Source organism: Microchirus variegatus, assembly GCF_963457635.1.
Source record: "Microchirus variegatus genome assembly, chromosome: 23".
In the NCBI taxonomy this organism is placed as follows: domain Eukaryota; kingdom Metazoa; phylum Chordata; class Actinopteri; order Pleuronectiformes; family Soleidae; genus Microchirus; species Microchirus variegatus.
Window position 1 is genome coordinate 8,647,858 of NC_139824.1, and position 12,273 is coordinate 8,660,130.

A 12,273-nucleotide genomic window follows, 5' to 3' on the forward strand; every position below is an offset into this window, starting at 1 on the left:
TGCTCAACACAGACTGACGCAAACTAACTCGTTTCACGATGAAAGAGGATGAACTGGATCCAACATGGCTGCCGCTGAACTGTCCAGACCCGTTTAATTCAGTGAATCTGAGCTTAAACTAAACAGGTGCTCTGGCGGATTAAAGCTGCGCTGCGTTAAACCTTCGAAGTATTTCCCTCGCCAACGTAATTAATCAAATAATTTGCTTTATTGAACATATAAGATGCCTTCACACAGGTAACAAAAACAGACAACTGATATGCTTGAAATGAAAAAAGAAAAACCCACATTTTATTGCACTTAAGTTATAAGAAAATAAAATTCTAAGTGAATCAAACAAATACACAATCCCTTTAAGGTTTTTTTCTGTCTGTTTTCTTTTTTTGCCAGGCAGTTTACATGAACTGAAAAAATAAAAACACCTGCAACAAAGTCCGATTTCTCAAACCAGACCATAAATTATAACAGAGGGAGAAAACAACAAGAGGAGATAGAGCAAGATTGTTGTCTTTTTTTTTTCTTTTTTAATATACAGTGTTATACCACTTTCACAGTTCAGCTTGAGTTTGTGACTCTTGGAGATTGAGACGATTTTTGGCTACAATGTTTTTCAGTTCATGTTTGTCGCCTTTTTGTGTGTGTGTGTGTGTGTGTGTGCGTTTGTGTGGGTTTTTGAATTCTTCCTCCGCTGACGAACCACAAGGCTGCAACCGAGGCGTTTTTTTTTGTTTTTTTTAAACTGCAACACGTGTAACACTATGACTCCTGGCCGCTCGACCAGTCGGCTGATGTTTGTGATGGTCTCCTCTGTCGCTTCAGACATCTTTGAATGGAACAACAGTCGCACATGGACACGGACACTTCTTTCATTCGTGTGTTAAAAGTTGATACATCTGCTAGTTTTTGTTTGTTTTTGTTGTTTTTTTTCTTCACCAGTCCACACAGCATTTGTACATTTCCCCAAAGAACAGGCTGAAAGAGCGTTGTCCCAAGGAATGTGTTTACAAGTAGCCCATTAACACGCTTTAACACACGCACTCATGCACGCACACGCATCCCGCTCGGTTTCCTCTCAGCAGGCGATCCTGTCGGCATCTGTCGGACACGCTCCCCCCTCCTCTCAGCCTCGTAGAGGCACGTTTGGCTCAAGTTTTCAGTGGCAAAATCAAAACAAAAAACAAAAATGTCGCATGTTCATCTTTTGTCATCTTTTGTTTTCAAGTCCAAACATACAGAGTTCAATTTGGAATTTTTTTTTCCGCCTGGGACTAAAACGTCACAGCAAGTAAGAGTTCCATCTCTCTCTTTTCCATTCATCTAGCAGCATAAATACAGTTTGGCCACTGGGGAAAAAGGAGAGGAGAGGGGAGGGGGGGGGGGGCTGAAAAACTCCGGACAGCATTGACGTTGATGTGGAGACGGCGCTCCAAACCCCAGGTATGTGGAAAACAGAGAGGAAGAACAAACAACGCAAAACAAGACCGAAAGAAAGAGAGAAAATCCTGTGACATCATGACAGCAAACCTAAACTGAGCAGGTTTCTAATACTGGGATTTGTTGCTGTTGGCAACGGCAAGAAAAAAAAAAAGGAGTGGGGGAGGTGGGGGTGGGGCGAGGGGAGGTGGGGAGGAAAAAAAAAAAAAAATCACAACAACAATACAGAAACCCCTTTCATATGATAAACCAAAAAAAAAAAGGTACTGAAATTCACAGTTGTGTTTGTGTGCGATTATTGTAAAGAAAAACCAAACTAAAGAAAGACACTAAGTGGAGAGCGAGAATGAGTGACGAGAAACGACGAAAACCTCCCGCTTTCCCTCCTTTGATGTCGAGCAGCTCTTTAACGTGTAACTGTGGAGAAAATTCACCTTTAAAACATCTCCCACCTCGCTCAAGCTTTTTCCTATGGTCAGTGTTGTCCACTTCCTGGTATGTGTGTGTCAGAGTGTGTGTGTGTGTGTGTGTGTACTGATGAGGGAGGGGGAAGGTGAGGGTGTATGCACGGGTGTGGGGGGGCTTTTAAAAAATAATATATCTCTGTACATCTCAAAATCTGTCAAGGTTTGAAGCGAGAGTCTCTCCGAACTGAAAGGGCGGGGAGCGACTTCAAAAAGAGTTCAGTCATCATCAGTCGTTCCTTTTCTTCTTCTTCCTCTCAGACTAATCATGAGACAGCTTTGTGCCCCCCCCCATCCTCTCGACTCCACCTGGTGGGCGGAGGTAGACGCTCAGAGGCAGGGACTGTGATGACGTGAGAGGGGTCTGTGGCTTTGTCAGTAACATGTACGCAGGAGAGAGGCAGGGACAGGGAAGATGAAGGACAGCCCGCTGTTGATGGTGGTTGTTGTTGTTGATTTTGCAAGTTTACGCAAAGAGCTCTCGGCTTCTGCCCTCTGGTTTTTCTCTCCGCGCCTCATCTCCCTCGCTCTGTCGCCGTTTCGTTCACCTCCCCCCCCTGAAAAAAATCGTCCCGTCCCCACCGTCTCACTTCATGTCCACGTCAAAGTCCAGCACCAGCAGCTTGGTCTCCTCCGTGCCGTTGCGGCTGCCGACCGCGCACACCAGCTTGGTGTTGGAGGCTCGGATGCGCCACACCACGCCTCCGCTGCCGCCGCTCTCCAGAGTCACCAGGTTGCGGATGAACTCGCCCGTCTTCAGGTCCCACAGTTTGACCGTGCCGTCGTCCGAGCTGGTGATGACAAAGTTCTTGTTGAACTGGAGGCACGTCACAGCGCTCTGGTGCTTGTGTGGACCTGAACACACAAAGACACACACACATGGTTAGAGTTTATAGACAGACAGAGAGAGAAAAGTTTTTTTTTTTTTTTTTTTACTATAGGAGCTCAAGAACTTTAGCTTCTCTGCAGCAGAAGGAAGGCATCGCGGTCTAAATATAGTTCCTCATACATATTTACTGGCCATAAAACATCTCTGCTCCTGGGACAGAACTTTGTGAGAGTCCAGGAAATATTAGGACTGTCAGCAGCACTTAAAGTTACTCATCACACACACACACGTCTGTACCACATTCTGAACCTGGCATAATGTCCCCAAAAGGAAAAATGTCCCCACAAAAAAGGTGTTTTGCCAGGGGGTGGTCCACATAAGAATAGAAATACAAGAGCCCACACACCTACATACATGTCTGTACCACACTGTAGGGACCACGTACGGAACCTGGCATTATGTCCCCAAAAGGAAAACTGTCCCCACAAAAAAGGTATTTAACCAGGGGGTGGTCCACACAAGCATAGAAATACAAGAGCACACACACATCTCTGCAGCTCTCCTCTGTGACAAACGGAATGCCCCTCCCACTTCTGTTAGACTGGCAAAAGTAAACTGTGGATACAGAAGAGGACTTTGTGGACTGGACTGCCAGGCTTGAAGAAAAATTTGGTTCAAATTTCAGTTAAAGGACATTTTAATGGACTGTTCCACTGTTTAATGCAGGTGCCTGGCCTTTCTAGCATTTTCATTCACCATTTTTTCCCCAGTGTATACTATTTTCATTTAAAAATAAGCAGAGGTGACAGATATCAGTCTGGGTTTATCCAAACTTCTTCACGTTGACATATTTTCCGGATAAGTTTCATTCCTGATTTCATTCCTCTGGGGATTTTCCACAGTGTCACAGACATCCCACCTAAAATAAACATGACCTCTACTCTTTCATTTCAATCTTAACAGTTTTAAGACCTAATACAATGACACCCAGTCTTGTGTGTTGATCACCAGATGAGAGGTTTACCTGCTCGAGTAAACACTTTGATTAAAGACAACTCCTCGCGTCAGTCTCTCGCTCCAAACGCCATCTCTAATAACCAGACTAATGCAGAGAAGTCGTGGAGAAAACCCAGCGACGGAGCAAAGAGCCTTTGTAAGTCTGCTGCGAGATGAAGAGAAAAGCTCCTTCTCTTATTCATGAAGCAGCTGTGACGGAGCAGCCCAGGTCTTTCCTGCAGCAGACGAGGTTTCACAGGACGAGCTGCAGTGAGATGTTTCGCCGTCGCTGTCACAGAGGACACACCTCGGCCTGCTGCATCCGTGAGCTGGCAGCTGGCAGGAGGCCACAGATACAGGGAACATGGCGGCGAAAATCGCATCTTAATTAAATCAATTCAGGCGAGACAAAGTTTCAAAATCGAACATCTTTTCCTTCTTTACCGAGGCGTTTCAAGTCTTAATTTAGTTTTCATGCAGAGAAGATGTTGAAATCACACCATCAACACTCATTCTCATATTTTCCATCGATTTAAAGGCTGTGTTATAAACCTGAAGTATACAACACTGCTCTGCACCAACCCCCAACAACCCTCCCTTCCTCCTCTCCCTATTACCACAACAGAGCAGCCTCCTCCATCTCTACCTTTATGGCCATCAGCTGACAGTCACTGCCTTGTTAATGGTCTATTGTCTTATCAAAAAACACAAATGAATGGCAGATATTGTCCACTGACCTAATTATATGACCTACAAAGTTATCAGACCCTCATTCCCCGACTGTAGTCATCCATCCCCTCTTTACAAAGCACACACACATCCACCCTCTCTTCAGTCTCTCACTGGGGCATCTTTTTGTTCAGTGGCTGAATGTGTGTGTGTGTGTGTTGTGTGTGTGTTGTGTAAGGACGACCAGCACGCAGTTCTGTGGTTTGTTAATGAGGGCATTTAGGGGCGGGGCACCGGGCGTCTGCTGCTGTGATTCAGCAAATGGTCTGAACTCAGTGAGAGGGACCACTGCTGCTGCTAATGGAGCGGTGGAGCTTTTCACTTTCAGACAAAGAGACATGAGTCGATAATCAGGACACGCAGACACAAGGTGTGTAACCGCACACACACAGTCAACACATTCAGGTCTCAACAATAACTTTGTTCACAAGTGGCACTAGTGCTCCAAAACTGAAATACCCATCATTTAGTCATCATAAAATTCAGATTTACTTATTTTATAAAATTGCACTACCATTCAAAAGTTTGGGCGCACTTAGAAATTTCCTTATTTTTTAAGGAAAAGCACTTCTTTTCCAATGAATATAACATTAAATAAACACTCTATACATTGTTAATGTGGTAAACGACTATTCTAGCTGCAAACGTCTTTTTAATGGAATATGTACACAGGTGTATAGAGGCCCATTTCCAGTGTTCTAATGGTACATTGCGTTAGAAAGCTATTGGATGATTAGAAAACCCTTGAAAACCCTTGTGCAATAATGTTAGCACAGCTGAAAACAGTTTTGCTGGAGGTCAAAAATTCTTATTTTGAATAAAATCATTAATTCTATTCTCGCCAACGTCTTGACTATATTTTCTGAGTGGACTCACCTTGCAGTGTTTGTAGGCACTGGCCTGTCTTGATGTCCCAGATCTTGACAGTGGAGTCTGCGTTGCCCGACACCAAGATGTTGTCTTTTAGCTCCATGCCGCTTGTGAGGGACTGATGCCCCGTTAGCGTGTGGATGCAGTTCCCCGTCTCCACGTCCCAGACCCTTATGGACGTGTCCAATGAGCCGCTCACCACATGGATCCCATCAAACTAGAGACACAGGGGGATCAATTTAAACTGGCGGAAAGCCAAGGCACCGCTTCAAGATAACTGCGTATGTCACCTCGACTTGCAGATGCCTTACGCGGCATGTTCTTCTGTTCTATTAACAAACTGAAGATGAAGCTCATTGAAATGAATGAATTTTATTGATCGGCGAAAGGCGTCGCTTCTCGTTATTACACACAAACGATGCAAGCGTGCTACAAAAACCAATCTAACAGTGGAGTAAACCGCCGCCTCTTCTCTGAAAGTGATGACACCGGTGAAAGTGCAGAGCGAGGTAGAGGACGTTATTTTGTTGAAAAATAGATTTGAGGGGGGGAATCAACAAACATTTGTATGAATATGAACAATATTAATTATTGATAAAAGATATAAACATGCAGTTAATTAATTAGTCTCATTAAGGTAGAGGACAGTTGAAAGAGAAACTCCAGCCAAGTTCAAACTGAGCCAACAAGTCCAGCTCATAGTCCGACTATGATGTTTACTAGAGCTGCTAACAGAATCTACCATTTATAGTCATGTTTTTATGTTTCACTGTCTGATGATGACTTAAATCAATATTATGTCTCCTGCAGTGAGACAATACTCTGATCATGACGACAATAATATAAACAGAAACGTGGAAGTTCATATGTCTTACATGACAGTGTCTTACCTAAAGTAGACATATTATACTCTATTTCTAAAAGACAACCTAGTTCCCTGGTGTCCTAATGAACATGTCTGTGACATGCTTCCGTCAAAATAAGGATGAAGCACCACAGCAGTTCAATCACCCTGCCAAAACAGCCCTGTTCAGAACACTCGGTTTTGAGTGCATGTCTCTTTAAATGCAAATGAGACACAAGAAACTACGTCAGCGTCACTGAGGCTTCGGCAGCTAACAGCAGTTAGCATTTGGAAAAGCCATCATTATTGCTATAAAATGTATCCACTGGACACATAAATCCTCTGAGGCTGGAAGTTTGTGTAGCACTCTGTGCTGCACTGCGCAGCCAAGAATAGAACACTTCGCGGACTTCCGGATATTATTGCCCTCGCCTGCATTCTCGTGCACACGTCAACATCACGTGTTTTATCTCCTGTACTTAGACTGAGGCGGACCACAAAAACATGACAGAGTCATCTTTTTTCACACTTTGCCTCCTCATAGGGCCTCCAGAGTCCCAAGTATTAAAATGATTAAAAAGTTGATTTTGCATAATATGTCTCCTTTAAGGCTATTATCCTAATCTGATTCACTGATCACTGGTGAGAAAAATATGAACTGTTCAAACTCCACACACGTAATCTCACCTGTAATGAATACACTCTGTTGGTGTGGCCCTGCAGCGTGTGGAGGCAAGTCTCCGTCTCCGGGTCCCACACTTTAACCATGAAGTCGTAAGCACCGCTGACCACCCGCCGGCCGTCGTACTGGACACAGCGAACCGCCGCCACATGGCCCATGAGGACATGTAAACACTGACCCGTCTCAATGTCCCAGACGCGCAGCGTGGCATCGCGAGAGCCACTGACCACCCTGACGAGGAAAGCACATACAGACGAGTCAGCGATTATTGACACAGTTGAAATAGTTTTCCCATTATGTAATATTATCCATTCTGTCCAATTCATTTAAACCTTTTATTTAAACTCTCCTTACACCTCTTGTCAGCTCGTTGACAGAGTAATGACGCAGGTATGAACATTGTGTGTTTGCTTCTCTTGTGAGTAACACACAGCGTCACAGTCATGTTCATACTTGATCGTACAAAAACACCTCTCTGACTCAAACGGATGTCTCTGAGCAGCCAGAAGTTTATTGAAAGGGAAACTGCCTTCAGGGAAGAATGGTTGCCTACGTTTGTTTTTTTTAACCTTGTGACGATTGTGGTGATAGTTTGAATCGAAAGCTGTCATTTATATAAAAAAAAGAGAGAAAACATTACATTTATTCACTGATTGAGGCTGTTTTACTTAATTTCCACCAGATTTCTTGATGCTTCAATAAAGACCTAGAGAGACATTACTCCATTAAATGAAGGTTTTCCATTCACAGGCCATTTACATTCTGTAGTGACACACAGCACATATTCTAAAATGCCTCTCGGTGATACTAAGATGGAGATCACCAACATGTTTTTCACTGTCTGCAGGCAGTTCTCAGTGTTTTCAGTGGGTGAGTAATCAAATACTACACAAAAAACCTTGGTGGGCCCTAAGGCAAATAGAGCACTTTGGGACTGGAGAGTAATACTGAGTGAATAAGTGAGCAGCAGTTGACTGAAGACATTTTACAGGGTCTATTTAATCACTGTAAAACCACAAGCTCTCACCGTCATACACACACTGTCCTCTTTCACTCCCGCTGTCGTAAGGTCACCGCTACGGTTACACTTTTACCGTGGAAAAAGGTTGTTGTTCTCAGATGAATGTGATCCAGGTTGTTAATTTCTCGATGTAAGACAGAAAGCGGCACAGCCTGTGGCCTGTGTGTTATGTGTAAGATATCAGTTTAACAACTCAAGACAAAAAGGGCAGTTAATCCTCAGTCACGAGGGACTCTTTGGCCTTTATACTTGATAAATCTCCGTTATTCATCTATTATAAAAGTTACATATCAGTCGATACTCGTGTGGTTTTTCTTTTTCCTGTTAAACAGGCTCATTAAGGCTTAGCGGTGTTTGCCCGTGCGATTGCTCCATACCTTTTCTCATGTAAGTGCATGCAGCGCACTGTTGAGGTATGCCCATAGAGGGTGTGGATACATTCTCCCGTCTCTGCGTTCCAGACCTTGAGTGTGCGATCAGTCGAACCACTGATAATAATGTTGTCTCGCATCTGGGATGACCACACCCCGCCCGTGTGGCCCACCAACGTTCGCAGACACTGTGAAGACGAAGAAGAAGAGGAGAAGGAACGTCTCGATCAATGACACGTTTCAAAGACATTCAGGGTTATTTTTATTCATAACAGATCATAAATTAGATTCATAAAAATCACATTTCTTCTCTCTGTATGACCATCTTTTGCCTTCAGGGGGGAAAAAAAGACAAGGACAATTAAATGTGTGTGACCTTTAATGGGGAGGAAGAGTTCAGTCATTTCTACCTGCTGCTGCTGCTGCACTGGGACAGAGTCACTCTGAGCTGTTGGATCTTTTTTAATTGCTTGAGTTTTTTTTCTTTTTGGAAGAAAGAGTTGACAACTGTCTTCAATCATAAGAAAAGTGGATATTCATGTGCATTAGGTAAGGTAGATTAACCATTCATTAGAGTAGTTCTTTCTGATCAATTGAATTTGCGTCCGTCTCCACTGTGTATTTCATTTGTCCCTAAATTTAATAAACCTAAGTGCATTCAATTAAACAGTCTTTGGGGAGAGGAGCAAACTGTGGAGTTGGTCAGCGGTGATTGCACAGGTTCAGGAGCATAAAGCCTCTGAAATGTACAACATGTGAACCCCCCCCCCCCCCCCCCCCGCCGACTGCAGCTGATAAGCCACTGAGCAGTGAATGGCAGCGCATCGCTTTTACTGCAGCAAGTGGGGGGAAAAGGGTGGATGTCTCTGCAGCCTGCACTCTCCCACCACCTCCTGTGATAAAGAGAAGCCCTTCATTAATTGTAGGTCAATGTAGCGTGACCTTACAGTCAACCTCACCACAGTGTTTAAGTCGCTCTTGTTTTATCGCCATGGACCGTTTTCTTAGGTCTGTGACACCGGTGAAAAGAGAACACCCCAGCTGGAGAGACGTTCCACTAAAGCACACTTCGTTGCACATTCAGAATATGACAGAAAGGTGGTATATTATGCAGATTTTTCACAACACTATTCAACATGGATCTTCACTCACATTTGGCAAAATCGGTGCCACTGCTGTGTAATATTCAGCTACAAACCTGCAGTTTTAACTGAGCTTTTTTTTTTTTCTTCTTTTTCGTTCTTTTCTCGAGAATCGAAGCCAGTGTTTAAGGTTCCAAGAACAAGAATCGCAGTGTATGATTAAAGCCCACTGAAACGGCGTGGGAAGAGAGAGCATGTGAAATGAAGGGCTTAGGCATCTTTGTCTGTCTGCGGAACAAACATAAAATAATCCCATCTCTGAGAATGAAAGGAGATTCTTATTTGTTTTTTTTAATGAATCGTGTTTATTCTCCTCTTCGTTTCAAGAACGAGACCAGGTCAAAATCTCGAACGTGGCTTTTTAAGGTCAATGTTCTGTGGAGCCGCAGTACACCAAATTAACAAAATCACGACGCCACTGCAATGTATTTGCATTCTGTGTCGAGGAGGCCCTGATAAATTGACTTTGTACCGAAGAGCAATTCTGTGAAACTTTTGTTAAGGCTATATATGTTAAAAGATGCAGCTCCTCCATATGAAGTTCTGATTTGTATGTGAGAAAGGAGATTTTGTCTGTCATGTAGTGCACAGCCTCTGTCTGGGAAACCACTCGCTGCTCTGCCACTCAATGAGCAGAGAAGACAGTGATAGGTTTGCTTCTGTTTGCACAGCAGTGAATGTATGGAATCTATACCATTGGGAAATAGTAAATGAGGTACTCAACTCATCATCCACTCTCAAAAACACAGACTTCTCAGGTTAGCGGTCATAAAAAACATTAAATACTCAAGTACTGTTTTCTAGAGTGAAAAATCCATGTTTGTTGACCTTAGCAGAACATCAAAACACGCGGGTTGAGAAGACTAAAGGTATATTGATTTGCAGCTTTACAAAGGCTAAAATAAACCACCTCAGGTCAAGCTATCATTATGTTACATTCACATGACTAAAAAAATCATGGAAACAGTTTAATCAACTTTAGACATCTTTTTTTCCCCAATACAGAGACAAAAATCAAGGTAAAAGCAGATTTTAAGATGGTGTTCCATGGTTTTCAATGCGAAAAAACGTGTGCTTGAGCTTGGCAGGCAGGAGTCTATTCTGAGAATACCTTAAATGTACAATTAACATTTCTACATAGTTCACATTTTAACAGTCATGGCGATGGACTTCCTGTTTACGACCAACAGGACGATTGTTTGAAATGAAACCATTTCCTGAATCGTTCTGACGCACAGACATAATGATCTTGGCAGAGGCAAAGGCAAAAAATAAAAAAACATCTTTGCTGGTGCCTGCTTCATTATTTTCAGTAGGGACACTTTGGCCAACTGCGCCACCACGATGCCCGATTTAAAAGTGCCTTAACTTGGCACGCGTTTCCCTGCAACAGCAGAAAAACTGCTCCTGCTTTTAGCTTGTTTAGCAGAAAATTGCTGGTAGATTAAGTGGTAAAAAAATAAAACTGGTGAAGTCTAAAGCTATTCTGAGATCTTTGTGTGGATCGTCAACATGTTTGGTTTTATTTTTTTTAAATCCATTCCTTGTGCAGCTGATTTGATGAGATGGGTGTGATTTAATGATTCTCCAAATGTTGACAGATTGATATCACACCACACCACACGCTACAATAATTACACACTACTTTCCCCCTCGGCTGAAAAGGGCAAAAAGAAAACGCAAGATCACAGCCTCTGTTGTGTTTCACTAATAGATCGACTTCAAAGATTTCATTACAATGTTAAGAAGTAATCTCCCCCATGTCTAATCAACTTAATAGCCCCACTAGACTCTCAGCTCCAAAAACAATCCCTTATCTGCGTTACAGCGAGGTGAAGGAGTGTCCGTGCAGCTACAGTATCTGGCAGAGGAAACCTCTCCCTCCAAATGACAACAGCCCATAAGTCTGCCATCTTAGATCAGCCTGACAGCTGAGGTTGCCGCTGACGAGCACCGCCAAGGACACGTGCTGCTCTGTTGCACTGCTCAGAAAAGCCACGTTTGATGCAATGATATGTAGCGCTGCGGTTTGTGTGCATGGACCAGAAAAAAACAAAAAACGACATATCTCAGTGACAATAGAGGGCAACACAAAGACAAAGGTCTCTTTCAGGTTTTAGAAAAGGTGTCTTTGTCAGCAGGAGATCAAGCTTATTTTTTTAAGACATTAAACCAAAGCTCTTATACAGTATGACTCAGTGTCTGATGCAATATTTTCACCTCAATCAAATCCCCATCGTCACACCTGATCACTAAGCAACGACCCACTTCTTCCAGAGGTGTAGAAGCATTTACATGTAATGTGCTCATATGACAATAATTCTCTGATTGCCTCACAGCAAGAGGCTGAATTAGAACTGGCTACGGAGATGAAACAGTAGACACTGGTATTTAAAAATGTATCATATACGATACATGAGGACATTTTAACACCGTAAAGTGATGTTATGGAGCTCGATTGGCTCAACACTGAGTGGTGAAGTTTCTAAAGGCCCACAAGTATCAGAGAAGAAGAGTCAACTCTGCTCTTCCTCCGGCACAATTTGTCCAGGGTGTAAACAATTTATTTTCTCAATCCTATCAAGTTAATCCTCTACCTACAAAGTGATTCAAGAGAATCAAGCCTTTTAATTCAAACCGCAGAAAAAAAGAAAGAAAATAAATCCATCTACCAATCTGAAGAAAAGCACAGAGGTAACCACTCATCTCAGGTCATGAGGCAATTCACCCTTGTAATCTATAATAATCCACCAAACTCATTACTGATTTGGGGAGACGACTTGAGTCTGATGAGGGAAACACAATCTAAAGTCAAAGATGGAAAAAGGGGGAATGGAATGAAACAGAAAAACAAGTCTTCACTCTAATGGCATCAGACTTGAAGACTGAAA

The 12,273-nt window shown here is 43.0% G+C and overlaps 1 protein-coding gene across 5 annotated transcripts in view; it reads right to left on the bottom strand.

The window, feature by feature from the left end:
• Positions 1–233: 233 nt before the first annotated feature.
• fbxw7 (F-box and WD repeat domain containing 7) overlaps positions 234–12,273 on the bottom strand; it is an 87,952-nt gene continuing 75,912 nt past the window's right edge. For all 5 annotated transcript variants that reach the window (XM_083909708.1, XM_083909711.1, XM_083909709.1 and 2 more), the window contains 4 exons: positions 8,247–8,428; positions 6,854–7,079; positions 5,329–5,539; positions 234–2,753 (listed from right to left, as the gene is read on the bottom strand). In XM_083909708.1, coding sequence (XP_083765834.1) covers positions 2,485–2,753; positions 5,329–5,539; positions 6,854–7,079; positions 8,247–8,428 — 888 coding nt within the window. In that variant the 3' untranslated portion in view covers positions 234–2,484. The remainder of the gene's footprint in view (positions 2,754–5,328; positions 5,540–6,853; positions 7,080–8,246; positions 8,429–12,273) is intronic.